General features: G+C 45.3%; 1 protein-coding gene across 9 annotated transcripts in view; it reads right to left on the minus strand.

The window, feature by feature from the left end:
• MAPT (microtubule associated protein tau) overlaps positions 1–16,777 on the minus strand; it is a 405,891-nt gene that overhangs the window by 179,853 nt on the left and 209,261 nt on the right. For all 9 annotated transcript variants that reach the window (XR_003852170.1, XM_029573067.1, XM_029573063.1 and 6 more), the window contains one exon: positions 297–550. Coding sequence is in view for 8 of the 9 variants with exons in the window: in XM_029573067.1 (XP_029428927.1) it covers positions 297–550 (254 nt within the window). In the remaining variant the exon portion in view is untranslated. The remainder of the gene's footprint in view (positions 1–296; positions 551–16,777) is intronic.

A 16,777-nucleotide genomic window follows, 5' to 3' on the forward strand; every position in this document is an offset into this window, starting at 1 on the left:
TCATCGTGTAGCAAATACCTAGTGGCTGGATTTAGAGCCCTTAATTGCAGAGTTCCACAAGGAGTCCTGGTGAATAAACCCCTAGCCAAGGCCTATCGATGCAATGACTGGACTAAATGAGTTGAAAGGGAATATAAAATAGGGGAAAAATCATCAGATGGCTGCAAATGAAGGCTCCTGGCATCAGATTCCAGCTCTAGTTCTAAGTGAGCTGAAAGCCCAAAGGAGCAGGAGAAAACTGCTGGACTCATAAACAAGCAAATAAATAAATAAAACTGAACATTAAGAAATTCTACCTTTCCACCTCCTGGCTGATGTTTTATGTTATCTATGGATCCAATCTTGGACTTCACCCTCGTCAGATCAGGCATGAGAACTCCTCCGCCAGCAGTATGATTACGGCTCTTTGAAGTTGCTGGAGATTTTGGAGGTGTGCGGAGCACTGCCACCCTTTTTCCACCTGAGCCCTGCATGCCAACTGAGGTCTTTGAAGTGCCTGGTGATCCTGGACTACTGTACCCACTTCTGTCTTCAGATTTTGTAACTTCATCTAAACATAAGCAGAACACAGGAAGGTGACTACAGATGATGCCATTAGTACCAAAATGGCAACAAATTAATGACAGCATGCATCCCTTTCAACAATGAAAAAAATGTGACGTGTTCCAATAACTACCCGACACGGCCAGCACTATTTCAGTGTTTTGACTGTAAAGTCTGAAGATCGGTCACTTATCAAAAGCTGAGCATGTCTATTAGCACTGACATTTTTGGACTAATTTACAAGAACTGAAGTTAAGTTCAAGTTTTTATGTACATTTAAATAATTCTTGAAAAACAAATTTGTGATGACTGATGATTATAACACAGACATAGTCTGATACATTCTGACAAGTTTGAGTCCACAAAAAGTATGGATGTGAACAAAGACTCTCATGCATATGATGGTCATATAGATCTTGAATATATCAGACATTTGTCTATGTTTCAATAAGGGGAATTCTTGCTTTTTTTTCAAGTCACATTTGGTTTATTCACCTCTGGATTTCTTTGAGTTAGTCCCTTTTAACAATTTCAATGATAGAACATACTCATTTGTACATGGCACCTATGTTTGTCCCACATTAGATGGTTTTCTATTCATGCAATTTTGCCTCACAAATGGACTGAATTTAATAATGCATGCATCAGTATGCTTTTAGTCTTGTATATTTTTGTCTAAATTATAGCGTAACTTTAGTTTTATTTCTGATGGTAGTGAAATTTTAGGATTTTTGGTGCTGTCTGATTGCATTTCAAATTTGAAAATCCACCTTAACACTTTTTTTCACGATACATATTTCTGATACCTGGTTAAGATTTTACTCCAGTGATGTGATTCAGACTATAGTACTGCAAATGCCCCTGTCTACTGGAGTCTGGAAGCACCACAGAAGCAATATGCTAAGGCCTGAGGAGAGAAGGAAAATAGCTGCTGTTCCTGCAGCAGCTCTCACCAACAAGGGTCTGAGGCAACTGAGCATGCCATTTTAGAGGGAGGGAGGGAGGGAGTAGCAGAGACTGCTGAGGGACAAAAACAGAGTCTGATGAGCCATCCTTAGAAAAGCACATGACAAGATCTGTTTATAGCAGTATTTTATTTTCTCTCTCTCCTTACTGGAAGATAGCCAGTGTAATGCCAATTTAAAAAACAGGGCTCCAGGGGTTATCTAGGAAGCTACAGACCATTAAGTATGACATCAGCACTGGGAAAAATGGTAAACACTATAGCTAAGAACAGAGTTATTGGGCATATGGGTAGCCATATCTCAACAGGAAAAAGCCAACATGGTTTTAAATAAAGGGGCATCATAATGCCTTACTGATCTATTAGAATTCTTGAAAGGTACAAACAAACATGGATAAGGGTGAGTCGGGCAATACAGTATACCTGGATTTTCAGAAGGCATTTGATAAAGTCCCACATGAGAGAATCCTCAAGGAATTATCAGAGTCATGAGATATAAGACAATATCATATTTTGGATGGTAACTGGTTAAAAGATAGGAAACAAAGAATATGTCTAAATGGTCAGCTTTCCTAATGGAAAGAACTGAGCAGTAGAGGGTCCTAGAGACTAGTGTTGTTTAATATATTGATAAATGGTCTAGAAAACAGAGCAATCAGTAAGGTGATAGCAAAGTTGCTTACCTGTAACAGGTGTTCTCTGTAGATAGCAGAATAAATCAGCCACACAAGTGGATGATGTCATCCGACAGCATTGACATGGACGTACTCTCTCAGAGTTCAGAAAGGCAAAAGTGTTTTCAGCATGTATGGGAGTTTTCGCCTAGCTGCTCCATGCAAGTCTCTCCAGTCTTTTTCCAAGCTAGCCTTTAATTTCATGGGGAGGTCCTGGCGTTCACAGAGAAAGCAAAATGTTGCTTACCTGTAACAGGTGTTCTCACAGGACAGCAGGATGTTAGTCCTCACATATGGGTGACATCACAGGATGGAGCCCAATCACGGAACACTTTTGTCAAAGTTTCCAGAACTTTGACTGGGCCAGCATGGCATCAACCCTGCAGCCAGCAGGGGTCCCCCTTCAGTCTTGTTTAAAAGCTACAGGCAATGCCGAAAAATAAAATAAGTAAACATTACAAACCTAACACCGCGGGGCGGCGGGCGGGTTTCGTGAGGACTAACATCCTGCTATCCTGTGAGAACACCTGTTATAGGTAAGCAACATTTGCTTTCTCACAGGACAAGCAGGATGGTAGTCCTCACATATGGGTGAGTACCGAGCTGAGGATGTCTGAACATGCACCAAATGTACGCAGGCGTGCAAGGCACTAGGCCCAAGATGAAATTTGGCCGAGGACATCCTGAACCCCACCGGGCAGGCGGAAGGGTGTTGGTACGTCACATTGTAAATAGGTTACGAAGGACAGACTGGCCGAAGATGGAATCTTGTCTTCCGGCTTTGTCCAAGCAATAGTGGGCTGCAATGGTGTGGAGAGAACTCCAGGTGGCAGCCCTACAAATGTCAGGAAGCGGCACCGATCGTAGGTGTGTTATTGAAGTCGCCATGGCCCTCACAGAGTGTGCTTTAACACGGTCTTGAAATGGAATGCCTGCTTGCTGATAGCAAAAAGATATGAGTCCGCCAACCAGGAGGAGAGAGTCTGCTTACCCACAGGTTGCCCTAACTTGTTAGGATGGAAAGAGACAAACAATTGAGTGCTTTCCCTGTGGGCAGCTGTAGAATGCTAGAGCCCGTTTGCAGTCAAGGGTATGCAGAGCCTGTTCTCCTGGATTGGAGTGGGGCCTGGGAAAAAAAGGTTGGCAGTATTATGGATTGATTTAGATGAAAATCCAAAACTACCCTAGGTAAAAATTTAGGGAGAGTGCGGAGTACTGCCCGGTCCTGCAGAAGTTTAGTGTAAGGCAGATAGATAACTAGGGCCTGTAATTCACTAACTCTGCGAGCTGAAGTGATTGCCAAAAGGAAAATCACTTTCCATGTGAGACATCGAAGGTCACAGGAATGAAGAGGCTCGAATGGTGATTTCATGAGTCGACCCAAAACCAGATTAAGGTCCCAAGAAGGAGCCGGAGGATGCAGTGGAGACTTGAGGTGAAGCAAGCCCTTCAGAAAACGTGTTACAAGGGGTTTTACTGATATGGGAACATTCCCGACAATGTTATGGAAGGTGGCTACTGCACTGACATGCATTCTGATGGAAGAAGTTTTTAGACCTGATTGATAAATGCAAGAGATAGTCCAAAAACTTCGTGATTGGACAGGTAAAGGGATCAAGGGTCTGAGAAGAGCACCATGACTTAAACCTGTTCCATTTGTAAGAGTAAGATTTTCTCGTGGAAGGCTTCCGCGAAGCAATCAGGACATGGAAAACTGGTTCAGAAAGGTTAAGTGGCTGAAGAATTAACCTTTCAACATCCATGCCGTCAGGGACAAGGCTTGAAGATTGGGGTGGCCGAGGCACCCGTCGTTTTGAGTGATCAGAAGCGGGTCCTTTCCCAGGGGAATGTGCCTGCGAATGGAGAGATCCTGAAGGATTGGAAACCACACTTGGAGTGGCCAATGAGGTGCTATCAGAATCATGGTTCCCTTGTCCTCATGTAACTTCACGAGAGTCTTCGAGAGAAGAGGAAGTGGAGGGAATGCATAAAGGCTGAGAGTGTTTGCTGCGAATGAGAGAGCAGAAGTTCTCTACTTTGCGATTTTGAGCAGATGCAAAGAGGTCTATCTGAGGATATCCCCATAGTTGGAAGATGGAGCTCGCTACTGAGGGGTTGAGAGACCACTCATGAGGTTAAAAGATGCGACTCAGTTTGTCTGCCAACACATTGTCCACTCCCGGCAACCAAGTGGCCCTGAGGTACATTGAATGGGAGAGAGCTTCCGCCCATATCTGTGCAGCTTCCTGACACAGAAGGAAGGAGCCCGTGCCTCCCTGTTTGTTGATGTACCACATGGCCACCCAGTTGTCCGTCTGGATCAGGATGACTTGATTTGAGAGGTGATCCTGAAAAGCTCTGAGAGCATATCTGATTGCTTGAAGCTCCAGGAAATTTATTTGGTGTTTGGCTTCCTCTGGAGACCAAGATCCCTGTGTCTGCAGATTGGCCACATGGGCTCCCCAGCCGAAGTTGGAAGCATCGGTGGTAAGAGTTAATTGAGGGTCTGGAGCCTGAAAGGGCAAGCCTTGGAGGAGATTGTTCTGATTTCCCCACCAGGCAAGAAACTGAAAGAGTGAGTCGGTTACGTGGACAATGGTCGACAGGGGCTGAATGCTTTGATTCCATTGTGACCGTAGAGTCCACTGCATGACTCTCATGGCCAAATGGGCTATTGCTGTGACCTGAACTGAGGATGCCATGTGTCCCAGGAGAATGAGAAAATGGCATGCAGTCGCGGAGTGCTGAGACCGCAGCTGGTGTGCAAGAGACACGAGAGTGAGAGCTTGCTGTCGAGGTAGAAAAGCCTTTGCCTGCAAGGTGTCCAAGTCTGCCCCAATGAACGACAAGGTTTGAGATGGGACTAAAGAGGATTTGTCGTAATTGACGAGAAATCCTAATGAAAATAGAGTGTGTAAGGTTAGATTGAGGAACGACAAAGCAGCTTGCTGAGTGGGAGCCCTGATTAACCAATCGTCTAGATAGGGGTAGACATGAACACCCTGAGTTCCTAGGAAAGTTGCAACCACTATGAGGCATTTCGTGAAGACTCGTGGCGCAGACGCTAGCCCGAATGGAAGCACTCGGTACTGATAGTGCTTGGGGCCTACTAGAAACCTCAGGTATTTGCGATGAGATGGAGTTATAGCAATATGAGTGTATGCATCCTGGAGGTCGAGAGAGCAGAGCCAGTCTTCTTAGAAGAGGAAGAAGCGAGCGAGCCTAAGGTTACCATCTTGAACTTCTCTCGCTGGAGGTATTTGTTTAAGGCTCGTAGGTCCCAATTTTTTGGGGATTAGAAAGTACCGGGAATAGAATCTTAGGCCGTGCTGAGAGTAGGGTACGGGTTCTATTGCCTTGGACTGGAGAAGGAGGGAGACATCCTGATCCAGAAGGATGGAGTGATCGGATGTTCTCCATGTCCGTAGAGGTGGGGAGTCCAGTGGCACAGAGAGAAAGTTCAGATGGTAACCCTGAGCAATGATCGCCAGTACCCATTGGTCTGTGGTGATTGAGTGCCATATGTTGTTGAAGTGGCACAATCGACCTCCCACTGGTATGTGAGGCAATGGTAGCTGGCTGCTGCTCTCTAGGTAGAAGTCAAAAACCTGAAGCAGGATCTGATTGAGGAGCTGCTTGCGGTTTTTATTTCCGTGTCTGACGAGACTGGGCTTTTTGAAAATGTCTCGTGGAACAGGATCTGGGTAGTGGCGGGTAGGACTTCTTCGGGCGGAAGAATGACTTCTTAGAGTCCTTTCGGAAGGGCTGTTTTGAAGAGTAGTCAGAAGGTATCAGAGAGAGTTGTCTGAAAGTCTCATGATGGTCCTTAAGTTCCGCCACTGTCCGTTGAATCTGTTCCCCAAACAGATTATCTCCTACACAGGGTAGGTCAGATAACCTGTCTTGTACCTCAGGGCGAAGGTCGGAAGACTTGAGCCAGGCGCATCTCCTTGCCGAAATAGCTGCTGCAGAGACTCTGGTAGCAGTATCAAAGATGTCATAGGATGATCTGATCTCATGGTTGCCTGCCTCAAACCCTTTGTTTACTAGGGTTTGGAGTTGTTCTTGAAATTGCTAAGGCAGGGAGTCTGTTAAATCTTGTATCTGCTTAAAAATGACCGTATTATATTAGGTCATATAGAGCTGATAAGTAGCAATGCGGGATATGAGCATTGATCCTTGGAAGACATGGCGACCAATGGCATCTAGAAACTTCTGTTCCTTGCCAGGAGGAAAAGAAGTGTGAGGCTTTGATCTTTTTGCTCTTTTCTGTGCGGATTCTACCACTACAGATTGGTGGTCCAATTGAGGTTTTTGAAACCTGGAGCTGACTGCACTAAATAGGTAGTGTCAGCTTTCCTGTGGACTGGAGCAATGGAGCCAGGATGTTCCCAGTTCTTCTTGAGGAGATCCAGAAGAACCTGGTGGATAGGGATGGAGGTTATTTCCTTGGGAGCATCCAGGAATTGAAGCAACTCCATCATCTGGTGTCTATCATCCTGTTTAGTCTGTAATTGGAAGGGAACCAATTCAGACATTTCCTTCACAAAATTTATAAAGGAAAGGTCCTCTGGAGGAGAACGCTTTCTACTTTCAGTGGGTGAAGGCGGTGAAGGCAAATCATCGGTGTCTGGGGAGGAATCATCAGTTCAGGTCTCATAGGAATCAGCACCTGCCCATCTAGGAGCTAGAGGGGGATGGGTGGTGGGATACCCGAGGGTCCTGGTCTAGGGTCCGAAGGAATCGAAGGAATAATGGGAGGCACCGATGAAGGCATCGAAGGCACCGGGGCAGGCATAGAGGGCATCGATGGATGGCTCAGTGGCGCCGACGGGTGTATCGGCACCGATGGTTGGATCGGTGGCGAGGGACATATCGGCATCGATGGCTGAGGCAGAACTCCCGATGGAAGGATGCGGAACAGTGTTTCTCCTCCCAATGACAGTGTAAGCGGGGAGGGCACCGGAGCCATCGGAGACTCGGGGTCCATCGATGGAAAAGCAGCAATGAGCGCTTCCATCCTGGAGAGCAGCGGTGCCAACGCTGCCGGAATCGGGTCGTGGACGGTTCCGCAATCGGTACCAGTGTCAGTGCTGGAGGAACCTGGAGTCGTTGCATCACCTTGTAGATGGCCTCCTGAACCATCCGGTCCAGTTCTTCTCGGAGACCTGGAGCAAGCAGACCCGGCTCCGGAACAGCAGAAGGAGGCAGAGGCATAGCCGGAGGGACCACCGTTAAAGGCGGAGTCGCGGCTCCCGATCCCCTGTTGGGTGAGGGTTGCCTCGGTGACCCTGTCGCCGAAAAGGTCGGTGCCTTTTCTGGACGGGGTTTCTTCGACGGCGGCTCGGATGATGGCGAGGTCGATGATTTCGCTCCCTCGATGGTCCGAGACTTACTATGTCGATAGCGATGTTTGTCTCTACGATCCTCTCGGTCCTGAGGGGGAGTAGAGGGTGTCGAAGGCCAAGATGTCGTCGATGCCGGTAGGTCACCGTCCGGTGGTCGATGCTGGCACGAAGTCAACGGAGCCAGTTCTGACAACGTCGATGCAATGGACGGAGTCGGGGTTTGAGCACGGAAGAGAATTTCCATCTTCTCCATTCTGGCCTTGCGACTTTTTGGTGTCATTAGGGCACATTTGGTGCAGGTCAAGGCATCGTGCTCTCGTCCAAGACACAACACACAGATTTTATGGGGGTCTGTGATGGACATGGTGCGATTACAGTCCGGGCACCGACGGAACCCCGACACCATGGCCATGGAAAAAATCGAGCCGTGGTACAGTCAACGGCCAGTAGGCCGTGAGGGCCAAACCCGACGGTAATCGACGGAAAACGGGTAAAAACTTATCGGAGTACCACGGTCTGAAAAAAGTTAAAGGAGGGACCCCTGTGGGGCAAATTAACTTTTAGTAATTCTGTGAGGAAAATTCCTGTCAGGAATCTGTGCAGAGCTCCTTTACCGCGAGGCTACTGATGCATGGAAAAAAAGAAGACTGAAGGGGGACCCCTGCTGGCTGCAGGGTTGGTGCCATGCTGGGCATGCCCAGTAGGGGCCAGTCAAAGTTCTGGAAACTTTGACAAAAGTGCTCTGTGACTGGGCTCCATCCTGTGATGTCACCCATATGTGAGGACTACCATCCTGCTTGTCCTGTGAGAACACCTGTTACAGCTAAGCAACTTCAATTTTTCCATGCAGGGCCAGTGGAAGCCCTAGGCAGCCGCCCAGAGTATCACCAATCTAGGGGCGGCAACGTCAAGGCTTCTCCTCCTTCTCACCTGCGCGGCCCAGAAGAGGAAGTGGTTGGTCCATGTGGCTGGAAGAGGAAGTGATGGGTCCACATGGATGGGAAGAAGGAGAGGCCATGCAGTCGCAGTCAGAACAGGAAGAAGTAGCATTGGCCCAGGCTTGCCCGGCATTCAAGCACAGAGTAGTAGCAGAAGCAACAGCATAGGCGCCACCTCCCATTCAGATGCAGGAAGCAGAGCAGCATCAGCCCCTATGGCCTCAAGAAAGATGAAGAGTCCCATCTGCTATGGGGGCTGAAGGAGGAAGCTGTCACATTTCCAATGGGGATGAAGTCAGCGAGAGAGCATGTCTGTGGCTGTGTGTGTGCCTGCTTGTGTGTGACAGCATGTGTGTGTGTGTGTGTGTGTGTGTGTATGCCTGAGTGTGAGAGCATGTCTGTGTGTGTATGTGTTTGTCTTTGAGAGAATGTCTCTGAGTGTGCGAGCATGTGTGTGCATGAGAGAGAGAGCATGTGTGTGTATATGAGACAGGAGAAAGAATGTGAGCAACAATCCTCTGCTGTTTTGAAATATTCTATTGGTCTTTGGAAAATTTATACAAGTTTTAAATTATTGTATGTTGCTCTATTTGTCAGCTGTTTTTAAATATGGTTTTACTTTTATTGATGATTTATATTTACTGATTTTGTTTGATGTTTTAGGAGGAATTGTAATGTTTCTGGTTTTTGATTGTTGTACTGTATACATACAGTTCAGTTTTTGTCTACACGTTTGTATGACTACTTTATGGTCACTTTATTCTGCATTTGGTGAGGGTCTGTTTGTATTTTGCTTGTCTGACCGAGTTGATGTATTCTGCTTGTGTGTATGTTCTGTGTAGGGATCTATAGCATTTTGGCTTTTTCTGTATTCCTAATAGTAAGAGTATTGGCGTTTTAGGGCCTGGTGTAATAGTTGCAGTGTTGCCTTTTCATAAATGATGTAATACACCTATACACCCCACAACGCAATACAAGATCAACCAACAAAGCACTACTATCAATACCCACAATCACCTCCACCAAACTCACATCAGTCTGGGAAAGAGCATTTTCACTAGCTGGACCCCCATCTGTGGAACACCATGCCAGAAAACTTACGAAAACAAAACAACATAAAACTCTTCAGAAAACATCTAAAGACCTGGCTCTTTGAACAAACATATAGAGAAGGTATAGATTAATATTCACTCCCCCTAAGCAACTTAAAGTCCTCCGCACTCCCCAATTTTCTTGATACTATGTACACAGTTATTCCCTGCCCGACACAAACAATATTAATCCCATGACCTATTGTTAACCCCTACATCTACCCATCCTTAATTTATTATCATAATGCTATCACTTAATATGATCTGTTTAATACTCTGTTTATTGCTCTGTTTATTTCCTTGTTATAACCCATTATAATGTAATCAGTTAACTTGACCTGTTAATCTCGTATTAATGTAATCAGTAATTTGCTCAGTTCAATGTATCCTGTTGTTTTCACTGTAAACCGTGGTGAAGGCTTGCCCCAAACTACAGTATATTAAAAAAACTGTCAAATAAATAAATAATAAAAATAAATAGGGTTGTTAGTGTTTGAGTACTGGCAGTTATTGCAGTTTTGGTATGTGAGATTTATTAACTGAAGGTGTTTAGAAAGCAGATAAAAGCAATTTTGTATAAGGAAGCAAATGGGTGCTAGAAGTCATTTATCTTATGAATGTTGTTTTTATTGTATTTTATGTTTTTATGCTTTTATTGTATTGTGTGTTATAATCCGCTCTGAACACTTTAGCTGGAAGAAAACGGAATATAAGATTTCATATAAATAAATAAAATACTATATTGAAATTGTAATTTAATTTACTCGTGGCTTTCTGAGGGCCAAGCCCATACCCAACACATATTACAATAGACTTAATACCAAGCCCAAGGGTCATTTTTACTTTTATGCAAGGTTTTACAGCACTGCATGTAAATATGAATGTTGTAAGTGATATTTTTATCTCAGAAGACTGTATTTTAAATGTTCTTTTTCATGTAAAATCTATTATTATAAAGTCATTATTTTTAATTGTGTGTGGAGAGGGTGTATGGGGCGAGGTGAGGAGGGGCAGCAGGCTATATGTTTCACTTAGGTTGCCTAATACCCTTGTACTGGCCCTGTCTCCATTGACAAGCAGGAACAAATTCAGCCAAACAAGTGGGGACTCCCTAGCTGAGGGTTGCATGAAGCAATTTGTTGTTGCAGTTTTATGAGTACATGCAACCTGTTGAAGAAAGGATGGAGGGAGTGTTGATGGGATTAGTTAAACAAGTTTTTGAATACTGCTTGACCAAAGCTATTGCTCTGGGGGCGTCTTCTTCTAGACAATAACGTTTGACAATCTTATGACTAGTCAACCAGGTAGCCACCTTGTAGATGGTCTTAAATAGAGGCAAAGCACAGATGTGCTATAGAAGTAGTAGTTTTTTGCACTTGATGAGATTTGACTTTATTCAGAAGATAAATACCTGCCATTGGTGTGGCAGTCAGAAATCCAGGAAGAAAGGGTTTGTTTTTTAACTGGTAATTTTCATTTGGATTATAAATGAATAATTGAGAAGACTTCCTGTTGATTTTAGTCCTTTCAATATAAAATGGGCTGACATATGTGTGCATAGGGCCGCCTGCCCGCGACCAAGTGCTGCTGTCTAGCAGAGAGCTGAGCTTGCTCTCTCCTCACCTGTGGATCCGTGGGCTTACAGACCTTACCAGAAGACTTCAGAGAACGCCAAAGGACCCTCAAGACTCTAAAGAACCCTGGAGTATTCCAGAGGTCCCCCGAAAACTCAAGGACTCCAGAAGACTCTGGAAGACCCAAGGGAACTCCAGTGGACCCAGAAGACCCAAAGGGACCCCAAAAGACCAAGAAGTCCCCATCTTTCCCCTGAGGACCCCAGAGAATCCAAGAGTGGACCCCAGAGGACCCCTGAGGAGCCTGAGTGAACCCCAGAGTATTACAGAGTTCACCAGCACACTCTGAGAGGAGACACACAGTGGGGAACCCACATGAAGACACCACTAGTCGATACCATCACAAGTGAACTCTGTAGCACCTTTGACAAATGACTATCTGATCTCATCAACTCTGTATACTGCCTAAGGTACTCACTACTGCGACAGTTGTTAACTGACAGACATAACCACCGAACTGAGCTACCGTACTTTGCCCTTTGATCCAAGTATCACAATCAGACATGGTTTTAAAATTAAGAATACAACCAATAACAGGACCGGGGGAAAAAGGCAACCTTATAAATACAAATACAAAAATCCAAACACAACAAAAAAAGAAACTCTACAATACACTACAAACAACAAAACCATAAACATCAAAATATGCCTACTGTTCACCCTGCTTCTACTAAATGTGCAATCAATTTCAAGGAAAATACCACTCATAAATGACATTACTAATGACCAACAACCAACAATATTCTGCATAACTGAAACCTGGCTAAATGACAAAGACAATGTACTGCTAAACCAATTATCGCATCCTAATTACAATCTGTTCCTTATAAGACAAAAAAGAAAAGATAGTGGCTTACTAATAATCTGCAGAAAGGAACTCAAATTAACACTAAAGAAAATTGAAATCTGCTCACCCTATGAAGTAACAATATATCAAAAGAGAAAATAATCATTTAAATAATTAAACATCAATTTTAATGAAGTTATACAAATCTATATCCGCAAGACTACTTTATCAAATATTTTATTTATTTATTTAACAGTTTTTTATACCGACCTTCATAGTAAATAACCATATCGGATCGGTTTACATTTAACAGGGTATAACTGAAGGAACAATTCAGGTAAACAAAAGATAACAATAGATAGGAATAAATCAAAGTTACAATCAACGGGAATCGAGAACTTGGAAGCTTAACATAAGCTGGAAAGAAGATAAAGGCAGGTAATAATTATAAAATATACGATAGTGAGACAGGGTTAAAGCTTGAAGGTGCTTTAACCTGGAGGTGCCAGAGTCCATAGTTCATGAAGATAAATGCCAAAGGCCGGGTGAGAGTGGAGGGCCGTTAGTGATTGTCTGGTGGATCGGAGAAGGCTTGGTGGAAGAGCCACGTCTTGAGTCTTTTTCTGAAAGTTAAGAGACAGGGTTCCAATCTGAGGTTTGAAGGGATGTTGTTCCAAATAGATGGGCCTGCTATTGAAAAAGCTGTGTCTTTGGTCGTAGAGAGGCGTGTGGCTTTAGTAGGAGGAAATTGTAGAGTGCCTTTGTGAACATCTCTTGTTGGTCTGATAGAGGAGTGGAGTTTGAATGGGATTTCCAGGTCGAGTTGAAGTTGATGATGGATAGTTTTGTGTATTAGGGTGATTGATTTGTATAGGATTCTAAAATTTACTGGTAACCAATGTAGGTTTCTGAGGATGGGTGAGATGTGTTCACCGCGGCTGGTGCTGGTCAGCAGTCTCGCTGCCGCATTTTGTATCATCTGCAGTGGTTTGGTAGTAGATTTGGGAAGGCCTAGGAAGAGGGCACTGCAGTAGTCTATTTTGGCGAACAGTAGCGCTTGGAGGACTGTCCTGAAATCATGGAAAAATAGTAGTGGTTTAAGTCGTTTTAGAACCTGTAGTCTGTAGAAGCAGTCTTTGGAGGTTGTGTTGACCATTTTCTTTAAGTTTAGTCGATTGTCTAGTATTGCCCCAAGGTCTCTAACATGCTTACATGTAATGTGGGAATTGTGTGGTGATGGTGGCGGAAAATTGTTTTCATTTGAGGAGATGAGGAGTAGCTCCGTCTTTGAGGCATTGAGAACCAGGTTTAAGCTGTTAAGTAGATTGGTGATGGAAAGAAGGCAGTTATTCCAATAAGTGAGAGCTTTTGAGATAGATTCTGTTATAGGGATTAGAATCTGCACGTCGTCTGCGTACAGATAGGGGCGGATTTTAAAACGAGCGCGAACAGCCTACTTTTGTTTGCGCTCCAGGCGCAAACAAAAGTACGCTGGATTTTAGTAGATACGCGCGGAGCCGCGCGTATCCACTAAAATCCTGGATCGGCGCACGCAAGGCTATGAATTTTGTATAGCCTGCGCGCGCCGAGCCGCGCAGCCTACCCCGTTCCCTCCAAGGCCGCTCCGAAATCGGAGCGGCCTCGGAGGGAACTTTCCTTTGCCCTCCCCTCACCTTCCCCTCCCTAACCCACCCGCCCGGCCCTGTCTAAACCCCCCCCTTACCTTTGTCGGGGGATTTACGCCTCCCAGAGGGAGGCGTAAATCCCCGCGCGCCAGCGGGCCTCCTGCGCGCCGGGCCGCGACCTGGGGGCGGGTACGGAGGGCGCGGCCACGCCCCCGGGCCGTAGCCACGCCCCTGTACCCGCCCCCAAAACGCTGCCGACACGCCCCCGAAACGCCGCGACGACCGGGCCCACCCCCCGACACGCCCCCGACATGCCCCCCTCCGAGAACCCCGGGACTTACGCAAGTCCCGGGGCTCTGCGCGCGCCGGGAGGCCTATGTAAAATAGGCTTCCCGGCGCGCAGGGCCCTGCTCGCGTAAATCCGCCCGGTTTTGGGCGGATTTACGCGAGCAGGGCTCTGAAAATCCGCCCCATAATGAATTAGGTTGAGATCAGTTAACAGTTGGCAGAGGGGGAGGAGGTAAATGTTAAAGAGGGTAGGAGATAAGGAGGATCCTTGTGGTACACCCAGGGTTGAATTTGTTAGGGGAGACTCTTTATTATCGATTTTGACTTTGAAAGTTCTATTGCTGAGGAAGGACTTGAACCAGTTGTGGGCTGATCCAGAGATGCCGATATCTGCAAGGCGATCCAGAAGGATGGAGTGGTTGACGGTATCAAATGCCGCCGAGATGTCTAACAAGACTAATAGAAAGGAATGTCCTTTGTCTAACCCCATTATGATATGGTCTGTAAGTGAGATGAGGAGGGTTTCCGTGTTGCGTGATTTGCGGAAACCATATTGCGAAGGGTATAGGATATTGTGGTCCTCTAGATATTCAGAAAGCTGGGTGTTTACTAGTTTCTCCGTAAGTTTGGCAACGAATGGGAGATTAGAAATGGGTCTGAAATTTGCCAGAACATTGGGATCTAAATTGTGTTTCTTGAGGAGGGGCTTGAGTGAAGCGTTTTTTAGACTGTCTGGGTAATTTCCTTGAGTTAGCAGGCCGTTTATGATACTTGTCAGAGGTCCAGAGATCGTGTTCGGGATGAGAAGCAGGAGTTTCGATGGGATGTTATCCGCCGGATGGCTAGAAGGTTTCTGTTTTTTTAAGAGGGATTCAATCTCTTTGGTGGAAATAGGTTCGAAACTGTCGAACTTGGGTCTACTGAGGGCATTGGATTTCTCTCCTGACTTGAGAGGTGTAGTATTTGGAGAGAGGAGGGCGAGGGTATTTAGAATCTTCTGTTGAAAAAATGAAGCGAGCTCATTAGCCTTGGATAGAGCTTGTTCATCTGGAATAGATGGAGGGGTTGATTTCGTGATTTGTGTTACGTAAGCAAATAGGGCCTGGGCGTCGTACTGGAAGTGGTGTATTTTGTTGGCGTAGTATTCCTTTTTTTTTTGTAGAATAGAAGTCCTGTAGTGATGTAAGAATCCCTTGAATGTTGAGAGGGTAGATGTGTTGGGGGTTTTGCGCCATCTATTTTCTTTATGGCGTAATTCCTTTTTCATCTGTTTTAGTTCAGTGCTGAACCATGGTTGATTTCCCTTTTTTGTTGGATTGATTGTTTTGGAGACTAATGGGCACCATTTGTTTGCAACTGCTTCTGTAATCTTGTGCCAGGAGGATAGGGCTGAGTCAGGATTAGATTGGTCTAAGTTAGAGAGTTCTTTGGAGAGCTGCTCGCTAAGTATATCCGATGGACATGCTTTCCTGAATTGAATGGTAGAGAGGTGCGGAGAGGAGAGTGTCTGTTTGTATGTGGAGAAGGAAGATTCAATCAGGAAATGGTCAGACCAAGGGATAGGGGTACATGTGGGTTCTTTTGTGCAAGTGAAATTAGAGTTGATGAATATCAGATCTAGAGTGCGTCCAGCTTTGTGTGTGGGGCTGTTGATGGTCTGGGTGAATCCCATTGCACTGAGGGTGGTGAGGAGGGCTTCGCAGTTCGCAGAGCGGGGTATAGCGTCTGTATGGAGGTTGAAATCACCCATGATCATTGTTGGTAGGTCTCCGTTAATGTATTTCACAATTGATTCTATGAGGGGTGAGGGGTCTGTTTCTAGAATTCCCGGGGGAGCGTAGACTAACAGTATTTGTAGGTGTTTTGACTTGACTAAACCCAGTTCCAATTTGGACTCAGTCTTGATTGTATGTGCGGTCAGTCTGAGTTCTTTCTTTGTGGCTAGAAGAAGTCCGCCTCCTCTTTTTTTGTGTCTGTGGAAGGTGAAAATGTCATATGTCTGGATAGGTAGTTGGTTGGTTAAGGCAATGTCTGAATTTTTTAACCAGGTTTCTGTGATGGCACAGATGTCTGGGTTGGAATCCAGGAGGTAATCATTGAGGATGTGTGTCTTTTTAGTTAAGGATTGTGCATTGAAGAGTGTTACTGAGAGTAGCGTGAGGCCTAGCAGTTGGTTCAAAGGTGAAGTCATGATTGGAATAATTCTTTTTTGTATGACGTTGGTGGAGTTGGTTAAGGGGGTTCTCCTTTGGTTGTGGATGATTGGGATGTTGTGAGTGTACATAATGAGTGGAATTCTGGAGGGGGTTTAGACTGAGAAACGCTTGGTTGAGTTTGTTAGAAAAAACTGGTGAAAGTCTGTAGGGAAATAGAAGAGATGTCTGAGGATGGACGAAGGAAGGTGTTTGTTTGAATGAGGAGAGGATTGGATGATTGCTGAGGGTGTCTGTATGCTTGCTGGTTTGACTGGAAGAGTGCCCTGTCCTCCGTAAGCGTGAATGGGGGTTGTCTGACCGATTGCTGGTAGAGAATTCTAACCTGGAGGGTCACTACAATTAAACAGAGAGCTGTTTTGTAGTTGTTTCCGGGCTCCAAGGCTAGATTAAAAGCTAGAGAGAGGAGGCTTTCAGTTGTATATGGGTTGGTAGCGAGGGTGTTATGAAAGCTCACTATAGACCTTAGGTTCGTGTGGGCTTTTCACCTAACGTAGTGGAGTTGATGGTGAGATTGATTGATGGCGTGGGATAGCTGGATGAGTGCTGAAAGTGGCTGGATGAATGCTGAGATGTCTAGATGAGTGTTTAGGATCCTGTATGAAATGCTGAGGGTGGCTGGATGAAATGTTGAGGGTGGCTGGATGAAATGCTGAGAGTGGATGGATGAAA

Source organism: Rhinatrema bivittatum, chromosome 12 (assembly GCF_901001135.1).
Source record: "Rhinatrema bivittatum chromosome 12, aRhiBiv1.1, whole genome shotgun sequence".
Classification (NCBI taxonomy): Eukaryota; Metazoa; Chordata; class Amphibia; order Gymnophiona; family Rhinatrematidae; genus Rhinatrema; species Rhinatrema bivittatum.